The 14,077-nt window shown below is 36.1% G+C and overlaps 1 protein-coding gene across 1 annotated transcript in view; it reads left to right on the forward strand.

Annotated features, from left to right (window-relative positions):
• dock9b (dedicator of cytokinesis 9b) overlaps positions 1-14,077 on the forward strand; it is a 134,765-nt gene that overhangs the window by 98,103 nt on the left and 22,585 nt on the right. Inside the window, exons 38-45 of the mRNA XM_062997678.1 lie at positions 1,417-1,553; positions 1,884-1,993; positions 2,483-2,620; positions 3,356-3,538; positions 5,463-5,576; positions 6,939-7,154; positions 7,607-7,664; positions 12,404-12,510. Of these exons, the coding sequence (XP_062853748.1) occupies positions 1,417-1,553; positions 1,884-1,993; positions 2,483-2,620; positions 3,356-3,538; positions 5,463-5,576; positions 6,939-7,154; positions 7,607-7,664; positions 12,404-12,510 (1,063 nt within the window). The remainder of the gene's footprint in view (positions 1-1,416; positions 1,554-1,883; positions 1,994-2,482; positions 2,621-3,355; positions 3,539-5,462; positions 5,577-6,938; positions 7,155-7,606; positions 7,665-12,403; positions 12,511-14,077) is intronic.

Below are 14,077 nucleotides of genomic sequence, written 5' to 3' on the forward strand. Positions count from 1 at the left end.
TTTGTACCATGGTGGAGGACAAGTTTCTAGTGTGACTGTAGCTTTAGCATATGTTTCCATTGTTTTGTCATAGTAGATTGATAGCTGTCTTCATCCTGTACCGTCTTTGCTCTTTTGCACATTGAAACCCTACATTTAGCTACAAAGATAAATGATCTCAGGTTCTTAATGATGACTCACTAAACACTTCAGTCTAAACGTATACAGTAAATGTACTAAATGCTATACTGCATTTAATATACACGTTCCAGCAGGCTGCTCTAATAATGAAGTAGTTAAAATGTAGCTGCTGCAGTAGTAGTAGTATTAATAAGTATTAATAATACTAAAAATATTAATAATAATTGTTATTGTTATTATGACAGTAATTATAAGTATATTAATTATAATATTAATAGTAATGTTACTGTATTACATACAGTTAATATATTTGTTATAAAACCATTTTACTAAATGAAGAATTAAGTATACAGTATTACATGTTAGGGCTTTATAACACCAGAGAGTGGTTAAGGGTGACAATGTGGTCTAATACTAAAACTTTAACAAGGCTCAATTAAATTACAGTACAAACAATACTACTGTCAAATGGATAATCTATACTGCTGTGAAATTATAAAGAAGATCCTATATTTAGCAATTTTGAAAGTAGGAACCCAAAGCAAATATTTATCAAGAATGGTCTCTTTAGGGTTTTTGTATTTCATTTTTATTATTGTTATTATTTTATTAACAGGTCTGTAAACAATGCCACAATTCTTACAGTCTTTTTAATCAAGGTTAAGATAGACATTCACTTTACAAAACTACACTATGTAGCACTTAGTAAAATAGTGTGACTGTTGCACACATTGAATTTGAAAAGTACCTAAAATACATGCACATCAGATCTTAAGCTTGTTTAACATCCCATTTTATAACAGCATTCACTCTGTTAAGCCATTTCTCAAGATTTTTAAGCCTGTCTGTGGGAATTTGAGCCGTTTTTTTTTCTTAAAAGAGCATTTGTGTGGTCAGACACTCATGTTTGACAAAAAGGGTTGTGACATAATTAATTCCCCACACAATACCAAAACTGTTCAGTGGGGTTTGAGTCAAGGCCACTGAAATTTCTATATACCAAATCTGTCAAAGCTTTTTTATAAACCTCACACAAAGTCACAGTCATGCTGAAACAGGGTCTTCCTCAAATTTGAAAGCATATCATTTATTATTATAAATTTTATTGATATGGATTGATATGGATAGTATTATATAATTAATTGTATACACTTGTTAGCAAAGTGTGTGGCTCAAACACCTGAACTTAAAAATTAAGAGCATGTATACCATTCACAAAATGTAAATATTTTGATTTACATGAGCATTGTCATTTAACTGAGGCTTTTATTAGCCTATGTTTTTTTTTTTTTACAGATGCCAGGAAGGAACAGGATTTATGGCTTCAGACAGGAAGTCATTGACTCTTCCTGTGTCTCGTAACAGAACAAGCATCCTACACACTCGTTTACACCAACTTGGCTGTCTGGAAAATGCACACACTTTCAACCACAGTAAGATATTGTTTTAAAGCATGTTATCAGTATCAAAACAACCATTTCTAATACAAAAAGTTTGTTTAGTTCTTATTTTCTTTTTTTATTTGATTCCCTTTAATTTGCCACACCTCTGATCTACCACCCTCTGAGCTAAACACCCACATCAGCACAGTCATCTTTTTAACCATAAACTACCAAATAAGATCAAATGAAGAAAATTTGTATAGTTACATTATGCTTGTAATTGATGCTTATTATTTCCTAGACCATGGCTTGCTGTTTAAATTATGAACAATCTTGAGCCAGTCACAATGTATTTATTTATTTATTTTTACTGCTCCTTAGTGTACAGTGGACATGCTGATGCTGAGGCATGTCTGTTAGAGGCCAACATTTCCACTGAGGTGTGTCTGACTGTGCTGGATACCCTGAGTGTCTTCATCACAGGTTTTAAGGTACAGTCTCCATTGCTCTAGTTAAATGTATGCAGATCTTTAGAACTTAATCAAGAAACCTGTGACCAGAGAAGAATGTTTAATTTAAAGCAGATCTGTAAAGAAGAGTGAGCTAAAATTCCTCAATTGTGATGTAAAAAACTAATGTGAAGTAAAAGAAATACTTTAGTCATTGCAAAGCTGAGGGGGCTTTTACCTTTTCAAGAGTCACATGGCTGTTGGATATCTTTCATCTGTTTAATAGGCTTTTGGAAATAAGTTTTTAAGCTCCTTTTATGTAAGCTCATGTTTTATGCATTTAATAATTTGAAATGATTAAGTATGATGTGTGCAATAAAACATTGCATACTTTCTAATCCTATATGAAGTAGTACAATATTATATTGCTGTAGTTAAAGAGACAAAGAAATGAAATACTAGTTTGTATTATTAGAAATCATTCTGTATCTTTTGAAACATTTTTATTTTTCCTTAATTATGTGTTTGTAGTCACAGTTGTGTGCTGATTTGGGCCACAATCCTCTAATGAAGAAGGTGTTCCAGGTTCATCTTTGCTTCCTGCAGATTCCTCAGTCAGAAACAGCAATGAAGCATGTCTTCACCTCACTACGTACCTTTATATACAAGGTAATCACCTTAAATTCTCATTCTACAAGTGCATTAATAAATTAACCTAATCTTTTAGTAAATAAGTAAATCTAACCTTAAATAAAGTGAATTGATTCTACAGTGCTGTGAAAAAGTACTTGCCCCAGTCTCCGCTCAAGCCAAGCTCTGCACAAAGCAACTGTTCATTGTGAATTTGAAATTGAATGAATACATTTTTTAAAAACAAACTGAACACGCTAAGTTTAAGGGAAACGTTGAGTTTAAGGGTACAAATTTCTCGATGAAGGGCGTTGAGTTTCAAAGATTTTGAGTTTAGTGGACGTTGAGTTACAAGGTACCACTGTATAATTATATACAAACCCCATTTATAAAAAAGCCAATTACAATTCCATCTGCTCATTTGCTTCACATTGATGTAATTTTGCATAACTTGGGTGCACTTTAGCTTTATATGACTGACTGATAACCAGACATTTTTCTTTAGGAATTTTTTGGTAGAGAGCAAAATTCATCAAATTTCTTGCTTTGTATTGTTGGATCACATCATAGGCAAAGACTTAAGTACTTTTATGCTGTCTAAATGCAGGTGTCATTAAATGTCAGACATTTTTTCTTTTTTAGAAATATACTATAAATATATTTACAGTATATTTATAGTATATATATATATATAAAATATACATTATTATATGTTTTGTAAATGTAAAACAGGCTAAATAACTACAAAGATAGAAAGAGTCTTTTCTCTCCCAGTTTCCTAGCACGTTTTTCGATGGCCGAGCCGACCTGTGTGCCTGGTTGTGTTACGAAATCCTGAAATGCTGTAACTCCAAACTGAGCTCGATCCGCAGTGATGCCGCCAACCTGCTCTACTTCCTCATGAAGAGCAACTTTGATTACACTAACAGAAAGTCATTTGTCCGCACTCATCTACAGGTAAGAGACATGGAGTGGTAGAAATGCAATAAAGGAAAGCACAAAACGGAAACGAAAATGTTACAAGTCCAATATAGGGTTTAAATCACAGCATCAGCTTAAGTATATGAATTACAACTAGGTAAATGTTTGAACACTCTTGTAATGTGTTATGTCTTGAGATCTAAATAATTTCTACAATTGATAATTTTCTCTCTAACTGAATCATTGGAGCAAATTGGTGTTCAAATAGAACAAAACTTTACTAAGTATTGTTAAGTTATTGTTTATTTTAATGTGTGTGTGTGTGTTTTTTTTTTTTCAAAAATATGACACAAGTCAAAATGTACATACAACAGCTAAGGTTCATAAGTATTCATTTTGTATCATAGGCCAGAAAGTAAACCCAAAGTCTTATTCTAGCTAAAAGGAAATTTGTCTGCATGGTCTAATATAATCACCAAAAAAAGGCAGCCATGAATAAGATGCTGTTGGAACACAGGTAACACTATCTAAATTACATGGTCAAAAAAGAAGCAGCAGGGGCTTTTTTTTTTTTGCTCTGCAGCCTCTTAAACCCATGGTGTGGTTAAGGTTGGTTGATTGTAGATAGTAACACCCATGTTTCAGCTTCTAATTTACTGCAGAAATGTTACATAATAGTGATATAATCACTATAATAGCATAGAATAGTTTCTAGTATAAGTAAGTATACGTGTAAATTTATAATGGTGTAAATGTTTGACTGTAACTATATATAATTAGCATTTCTATTATGTTTTTCAACCCATTTTTACATATTTAGCATATTACGTATTATATATTTCACGTCAGGACTTTGATTAGGCCACTTTAAAACCTTTGTTTCTGTTTCCTCCATTTCTGTGTTTTTTCAGCTTTAGCTAAAAGACAAATGACACATGAACAACGATTGGCCTTTTGTTCAGATAGGGGTGGGATATTAAGCTGGATAGGGACTCTCTCATAACTAATGCAATTATGACCTCTGCTGACTGATTGATGGCACCTGCACAGAGACAGGAAAACGAGTGCTGTCAGGGTGTGTCTCTCCGTACACAGAGCTGATCCGCATTGCACTCGTAAAAGTTTAGGTGACAAAATGCATACGGCTGCTGCCCACGTGTCGGAGGGGGCATGGGTTAGCTTCGTTCTCCTCAATCAGAGCGGGGATCGGCATTGGTGGAGAGAAAGCATGATGCAATTGGGCAATCAGGCAATTGAACGCTCTAAAAAGGGAGAAAAATACATAAACAAAATACAAAAAAAACAAATGACCATACATACAAGTTCTTTTAAAATAGTATTCAATTTATTCTTCTTTAATGAGTTATTTTAAATTACAATTTTTATGTAGCACCAACAATGCAGATACATTAAAATGAGAATCAACACAGCTGGTTTCTAGGTTCTATGTGTTAATGTGTGTATTACTTGTACTACAGCAGCTGTTTTAATAGTTAACCAGAGACGCAGTGTACCGTAAAATGGTCTGTGGTAGCCTAGTGGGTAGGGCTTTGGGCTATCAACCGGAAGATTGGCGGTTCAAATCCAGGCTCTGCTATGTAGCCACTGTTGGGTCCTTGAGCAAGGCCCTTAACCCTGTCTGCTCCAGGGGCGCCGTAAGTTGGCTGACCCTGCGCTCTGACCCCAGCTTCCAACACCAGCTGGGATATGCGAAGAAAGAATTTCATTGTACTGTACATCTGTATATGTATATATGACAAATAAAGGATATCTTTCTATCTTTCTAAAAGTGATTCAAGTCATGTCAGTACAAAATTCAGCTAAAAGATGCACAAAATTAAAGAAAATTAAAGCATTATTAGTATAAAGATATAAAAATTACACCTCTACAGTCTCAGTATTATTTTATTACTGGTTTGAAAAACTGTTGTTATTTTTGAAAGCTGCTGTTTTTTTCCAGGTGATAATAGCAGTTAGCCAGCTGATAGCTGATGTGATTGGTATTGGAGGTATAAGATTCCAGCAGTCTCTGTCCATCATCAACAACTGTGCCAACAGTGACAAGAACATGAAGGTGAGCAAAATGCACTTAAAGAGATGCGGTATAAACAATTATACTTAGTTTGTTTTATCTTAAATGTTGTGACTTACTTTTATTATGTGGAAACTAGTATTAGTCCTCTTAGTATTGAACCTCTGCTCATTTATGGTATTATCCAGTTAGCCAGTCATGTGGCTGCAGCAGAGTGCATATATTATACAGACATACAGAGTTAAAAGCTTTAGTTAATGTTTATATCAAACATTAAAATGTAGAAAAGTGATCTAGGGCAGCGGTCTTCAGCCTTTTTTGCACCATGGACTGGTTTTCATATAAAATATAATTTCACAGACCAGCAGGGACGGGAGGATTCTTTAAAAATATTATACAATGAGCATAATAAAAATCACAATGTGCATAACAATACTACTCATCAATTATGAAAAATCAGTGGGAACCCTGAGCTTTTTTTGCTGCAAAGAGATGCTCCCACCTAGTGGTGATAGGAGACAATAACACCTAAAGTGTGTTACGTACCACCTGCCTAAGCATTGTTGTAGGCCATGTACCCCCTTTCATGGAAACGGTATTCCCTGATGGCTATTGCCTCTTTCAGCAGGATAATGCGCCCTGCCACAAAGCAAAAATGGTTCAGGAATGGTTTGAGGAGCACAACAACAAGTTTGAGGTGATGACTTGGCCTCCAAATTCCCCAGATCTCAATCCAATCGAGCATCTGTGGGATGTGCTGGACAAACAAGTCCGAGCCATGGAGGCCCCACCTCGCAACTTACAGGAGTTAAAGGATCTGCTGCTAACATCTTGGTGTCAGATACCACAGCACACCTTCAGCGGTCTAGTGGAGTCCATGCCTTGACAGGTCAGGGCTGTTTTGGCAGCAAAAGGGGGACCAACACAATATTAGGAAAGTGGTCATAATGTTATGCCTGATCGGTGTACATTTTGATTTCTGGTATGAAATGCAGCTTACAGGCAAGTGCAGCATGTTCATTTATTTAAATGTACATTTATAGCATTTAGCAGATACTTTTATCTAAAGCAACAATTTATGGATTAATACAGTTTAGGTTTTAAGGTTAATAAGTGTTCTTGCTTAGAGGTCCAATGGTGGCAACTTGGCAGGGCTTGAACCAGTGATCCTCTGATTACTATTACAGTGTGTAAACCTGTACCTTTTTTGAATGAAGTAAAATATAATGTGGTATGCTGCCCCTGGACGTCCTGCCATGTGGACACTCATTTGGTCCACATGCATCTCTAGTCCCTGTTTTTTTGATTGAAGAAGCTCTTTTTAATGCTATTAATATCAATTTATTTTACTGATCACTTCATTTAAATTTAAATTTTCTCTGGTTCTTTTGATTCCTCTCTCAGCACACTGCATTCCCCTCAGACGTTAAAGACTTGACCAAGCGGATCCGGACAGTGCTGATGGCCACACAGCAGATGAAGGAGCATGAGAAGGATCCTGAGATGCTGGTGGACTTGCAGTACAGCCTGGCAAAGTCGTACACCAGCACACCTGAACTGAGAAAGACATGGCTGGACAGCATGGCTAAAATCCACGTGAAGAATGGAGACTTGTCAGAGGTGTGCTTGGCTTAAAGGGCTTACATTGTATTATATATAATAGTATGTGATGTGTGTAGGTGGGGCAGCAGTCTAGGAGAGTTTAACTGAGAGTGTCTGTGGAAGGGAAGGTTGGATAAAGTCCTGTTGTGTCCTGTTGTGTGGTCGAGGCACCGGCATGAGTAGTGGAGGTACACACAAGGTAAAGTGTGACCTTGCGTAAATGATAAGGCTTTCTGTAAGAATCCATGGCTGGCTTGTATTAAGGGGTGTCCAGAAATCCCACTCGTGTCTACCTGTGATCTACGTGTGCTGCGTGCTGCTATCAGAATTTGACCAAGGGTGTCAAAACTTTTGCACAAGGTTAATAAATAACTGGGTTAGTGAACTCACTAAAAAGGTATTTATTAATTTTGATATATTTCATTTTTATTTTATGATATAACTGTATTAATAGTTATTTTTTTCTGTAGGCAGCAATGTGCTATGTGCATGTAGCAGCACTGGTGGCAGAATACCTGAACAGGAAAGGTAAGTCCTCTCTGTTGCATTATATATAGATATGCATATGGACTCACTGTCATGTTACCTAATGCCCTCTGTCCCAGACTTCTGCATTGTCATGTTGTGCTTTAAGCAATATTAGTGCATGGACAGTTGATAAGTAGTGTTTATCACATACAGTTTACCAACACTTACTGAACTTAAGACTTAGACCTAGAATTTACACCCGACACATATGTCCAGTCCACACTGTTTGTAGTTTGTAAGCACTACCATAGTAACCATGTGCTTTCTTGTTAGAAAGACAGTAAGTCATGCAAATACACAAAAGTGCAATGTCCATGCATAAAATCCGTGTAAAAGTTAAAAAATCGTATGATTTAACTGGTATTATGCCTATACCTTAGTTGCAATTCCTTAATTCCTTGATTTTGACTTTGCTATTATTAAAGTCAAATAAAGCAGTTTACTTTATATGAACTATTTCACATTAATATGCCATTTATATGCCTCTATTATTGTAAACCTGTGACAAATTTTAAATGCCACAATCTCCACTGACAGGCTTTATTGTTCGATTTAAATGTCCACATTCCTGCTTCCTTCTTTTAGCAGTCTCTGCTAAGCTCTGCTTTTTTGTTTTGTCCTGTTATTACTTTTTTTTAAATATTTTTATTTCCTAGTGATTTTCCATTATTGGAATCAAGACAATCCCATAATTACACATAAAACGAAAGCATTTCAATGATTTTCAGTGTTATAATTGCTAGAAGATCAATATAAACTCCTATCCATCAATATAAACTCCTATCCATCCATCCATCCATCCATCCATCCATCCATCCATCTATCTATCCATCCATCCATCTATCTATCATGCCTCCCTCCACTTTCCCGGTGGCTGCTAGCTGTCCTCAAATTATCACACGTATTAGCCAAAGCTCAGGACAGAATCTTATACTCCATACACAAGTATAAAGAAAATCTGGACTAGATGCTTGGTACTCATCCGGCTAAGATAACAGCATCTGCTGACAAAACCACCCCATAGAATGAAGCCAGTAAAGACATCACACCATGTAGCTGCTGGGACACATTAAACATTGTTACAAAAACAGTAATTTTACTGTTGGTTGGGGAAAGAAGAAAAACAGCCTGGAGTCCTAACAATAATCAGATATAAAGCTCTGTTATTGGTGGAATCCCGCAAGTTGAACAGCCAATTCCACAGAAGAATAGAGTAATGCATTACACACAACCTCGGCATTCTGACCGTCAGCCCATCAGGCACAAGGAGAATGGTACTCGCCTAGTGAAGGATCATCACCCTAATAATGTGCATCAAACAAACATTTAATGATGTTATCACTGGTCATTTTAATATTCTCATGGACAGATACACAGATCCAATAATTTTTGAGTTAGGCTGCTAATGTCCTTCAGTTTTATACAGCATGTGTCAGGTTCCACTCATAAGCATAGAATACCACAGACTTGGTTATTCCACATCCATTACACATAAAGGAAACATAGTTAATGCAATCTCAGCTCACTTTTGTGTCTTTTTTATTAAAGCATTAAAGCATGTGCAAAAACTGTGTTGTAAGAACTATCTCACTGCAGATACTGCTGTAAGGTGAAAATGCATTTTTTTTACCCAACCTTTTACCTACATTATCAGCTGATGCTTTTGCAGAGTCATTTAACTCAAGGTTTATCAAAAGCATAGATTTTGATGCACTTCTAAAAACAAAGGTCATTCCTAGTAAGACAGAAGCACCCTGGAGAAAGACAATGTCTATCATAAAACATAAACAAGACTGCTGAAGAGCAGAGAGGAAATTAAGAAACACAAGCCCGATGATTCATTTGCTTTGTATTAAGAAAAAACCCATTAACTATGAGATTAGGTTGGCCAGGAAAGCTTATTTCAGTAATTTAATAAAAAATCGTGCCTAATTTCTCTTCTCTAGCATAGACCAAGTACTAAATCCTGCCCATGTAGCTCACCGGAATTCGTCTCTTCTGCTAAATGTAATGAATAGCTTGAATAAAGTCTTTACTCCAGTGTGCTGAATCATTTCAGACCATCTCTAGCATTTCATTTCTTGGCAAAATTATTGAAATAATGGTGCCAATCCTATTAATTAATTATCTCAATGGCAGCTTGCTTAATGACAAGTTTTAGTCAGTCAACTGCACTTCTTAAGGACTTAAATGATCCAAGAAACAAGAGAGACAAGGCTTTTATTTGGTTTTAGCGATGCGTTTGATACAGTTGATCATTCTACACAATACTACATGATCAGTTTCAACTGATTCAACTGATCAAGAAGGCTGGCTCAGTCTTGGGCTGCTCACTGGAAGGCTTAGAGTTGGTGGTCGAAAGGAGGTCTTTAAACAAACTTATTTCCATACTGGACAATCCATCACATCCCCTCCATGACCTCCTAGTCAGACAGTGGAGCACCTTCAGTAACAGACTCATCCAGCTCTGCTGTAAGAAGGAACAATACAGGAAATCGATTGTACCAACAGCGATCTCACTGTATAACTCATCCCCACTGTGCCGGGACATCATTGCTCACTGAGTTAAACAGAGTGACAGATCATGCTTCATGAGTCTGTCCTGATAGTCCTGGTTTTATGTCATTGCACATCTCTGGACATTTAATGCCCAAGACACTTTTTGTAATCTATCTGTCTGTCTGTCTGTCTGTCTGTCTGTCTGTCTGTCTGTCTATCTATCAATCAAAACTAGGTGGGTCTCAAACTATTCATGTGGTTGTGAGTACAATGTTACACAATTAGGACTGCTATTAATCCTGCATATGCTTCTGTTTCCTGCTGTAATTAAGAGGCATAACATTTCTTTTCACCAGTACGCAGATGATACACAGCTTTATATCTCTCTAGCACCAAATTCTGGGCAGTCTATCAGATTACTGTTTAATTGATATGTATACAAGAATGTTTTATAATTTTCTGTAGTTAAACTGGGAAAAGACAGAGGTTCTTATTGTTAGTAAAGGGGCACAAACTAAGGACATACAGGCACATCTAAAGCCTATGAATTTGGAGGCCAAAGAATGTGTCATAGAAGTTATTTTTGATAATGAGCTCAGTTTTAAAAATCACATTAGTAGTATTTGAAAAACTGCAGTCTTTGTCACATCTAGAGTTGACTATTGTAATTTTCTGCTGTTTACCCTACTCCTGTAATAGAATTGATCTTAAGGTGCTCTTATTGGTTTTCATGGCGGAATGGCACAACAGTCACTGTTGAGTAAAACACATACAAATGTCTACTTATAGGACATACTTTAAAAACGTGGTCTCTTTTATTCTCTTTAATTCCAAAATGATGATTCCTGTGTTGTGTAAAGCAGTGGTCCCAACCTTTTTTGCACCATGGACCGGTTTCATATAAGACATAATTTCATGGACCAGCAGGGGCAGGAGAATTTAGAATAAAATTCTACATTGAGCATAATAATACTACTCACCAATGATGGAAAATCAGTGGGAACCCTTAGCAATGAGATGCTCCCACTCAGGGGTGATAAGAGACAATAACACCCGAAGTGTTTTCCTTATGTCCAGACTTCTCCATAATTTTGTTTTGGTTGCAGTCACTGCAGAAAACCTGCTTCACAAAGATAGGATGTTAGAAGTGGAAGCAGAGTTTTCATTGCTTTGATTGCTTTGATTGTAGTGATCTCTAATTATTTATTCTTTCTGTGCGGCCCCGGTACCGTTCCGTGGCCCACTGGTGTAAAGGGCCACTGATGCAACACTAAACTAAACATTCTCCTGTCCCAACTATTTTGAATTTGTTTCATGTATAACAGTTGAAATAAGTGTATATTTCCAAAAATAAATACATAAATTAAGTTACAATGCTCATAAAAAGCTGTTTAAAGTGTTATATGGAGCTTATCAGTTATTAACAATATTTGCAGACACACACGCATATCCATACACTCATGAATTGATTTACAGGGGTTGTTTACAGGCATCTTCATGGAATTAAGGTCATTTGGATCATGTGGGTAATTCATAAAATGACTAAGCAATATTAATGAAGCTACATACACACCCACACACAGTATACACACAGATATGTATCCACAAACATAACATGATACATGATGGGTTAAGACCTGGACCTATACAGTATAAATAATAAGGAGGAGTGGTTATTTTAACAGACCTGATAGCGACCATAAACATCTAATAAACCTGATGTGTTATGCGACAAGTAGGATTACCTCGGGTTATGTAATTCCAATGAAATTAGTGTTAGGAATAGAAATGCGCTGATTAGATTGGTTGGATAGTTATTGGATTGTGTTTGGCTTTGACTGTGTGTAATGACTGAAAGGACACAGATCCTAGTCATGAACACAACACACATCTTAAAATATGTTACCATCATGCCTTTTATCTTTGCCTTTTTATATTAATATACTTATAAATATATTTACTGGAAATGTGAAGCCAGATTGGGACATCCTTAAGTACAGAATAATTAGATAATAAAATCTAATTAGATAATGACTTTTGGCAGTACATGAATCAGTGTGTGTAGCTTTAGTTTTGTAATGATTAAGTGTAGAGTGACTGATAATTAGATTAATATTAGTATTGTAAATACATGAAGAGAACTGTGTGTTCACAAAATCAGCACATAAACATAGTATAATCAGGTTGTTTGTGTACATACAGATATACTTATTAAATATCCTTTCATTTGTGTATATTAGGAATGTTTCAGCAGGGCTGTTCAGCGTTTCGTGTTATCACCCCAAATATCGCTGAGGAAGCAGCCATGATGGAGGATGTTGGCATGCAGGACGTGCACTTTAATGAGGTCAGTGTCACTCTAAATGCCTCCTTTTATAATTTAAATCCCATGCTAAATTCCTTCTTTTTTCTTCTAGTAATGTCACCGAAATGTTATTGGCTCATTATATTACATTTATTACATCAAAGTCAATAAATACGAATCATTAAATTATAAACATGGGATCGGAAACTGAGGTTCATTATCTTATCACAGTTTTACTGAGTTGTAAGCACACGAGTCAAGTAAAAGAACAAATGCATTCATTATAGTTTTGCTCTAGGTTGTGCAACAGGTAAATTGGAGGTTATCTTATCTTGCTGAATGAACAATTTCAGTTTTACTGAGGCAATAGAGTCAATATAGAGTCGCTGGGCATTTTATTAAGAACGCCGCACTAATACAGGGTAGAACTCCTTTGCGTTCTCAGAACAGGCGTACGATTTGGCATCAATTTCACATTTTAGTTCATGTTAATATGTAATATGTAAGGCACTACTAAATTCACTACAAATGTGCTTAATTTCACTGATTTTTAAAGAAAAGTGCCACATTCCATAACAGTCATTAAATTACACTCATAAATTGATTGATAGAATAAATAAAAGCTACAACACACAGCATAGTCTACCTTAATACATCCAGCAACGGTGCGAGGCTCTGTTCAATACTTGTCCGTGTTTTGACCCACTCTGCGTCCACATAATTGGTTGGAAGTTTTCCAATCTTAGTTACTTGAGTAGTGTTTTTAGCTGCTTTAGACTTCAACATCTAGGACATTTTGACTAAGCGATTGCTAACTGACTTGCCGTAGGATTGCTAGGACTGCCTCATAGTTCAAATTAACCAGTAAACGTAAAGCACTTGAACGCTATGCAAATGAAAAATGTTAAATTGCTAAACACAAACCTTAAATTTTGAATTTCACAGCAAATCGCATATTACATAAGGAAAGGCTCGTGTTACGGTCCATGACATGATTTTCACGGCCGTGAATTAGGTAGGGCCTTAATAATATGTAATTGCTGCAGATTTGTTCTACTACATTCCAAAATGCTCTACTAGAAAAAAATCCAGTGACTAAGGTCATTTAAGTACACCAGACTCATACAATCAATTATAATTCCTCATATACGTATGTTTAAGCATGTGGTTTCCTGTGGATGGTGCCACTGTTATCTTGCAAAAGAGAAACTCAATTGGAATAGAAATCTTCCAGCATATCAGGTATTGAATTGCCTGCGCTGAGTCCAAAGCCTTCCCTCAGCATAACAGAGTGGGTTCCAATGTTGAGGACAATTTCATTCTTTATACATTCTACCACACTAGCCAGTGACTAAAGCCTCTGACATAAATGCTCTTATATTTATCCTCTCATTGTTAATTAAATCTTGCCCTCTCACCATTTTGATTCAAATCTGTTTTGTAGTTTCGTACTGCTGGCATATACATCAAGAGTCTTGTGAATTAAGCCCTCTCACTCTGCATTATGAAACAAATGGCAGCTTTTATTGTCAAAACCACACATTCTGCTCATCGTATGTCAAATGGACTGTACAGTAATGTCACATGACCTATGATCATGATGTATGTA

Source organism: Trichomycterus rosablanca, chromosome 6 (assembly GCF_030014385.1).
Source record: "Trichomycterus rosablanca isolate fTriRos1 chromosome 6, fTriRos1.hap1, whole genome shotgun sequence".
NCBI classification, from domain to species: Eukaryota; Metazoa; Chordata; class Actinopteri; order Siluriformes; family Trichomycteridae; genus Trichomycterus; species Trichomycterus rosablanca.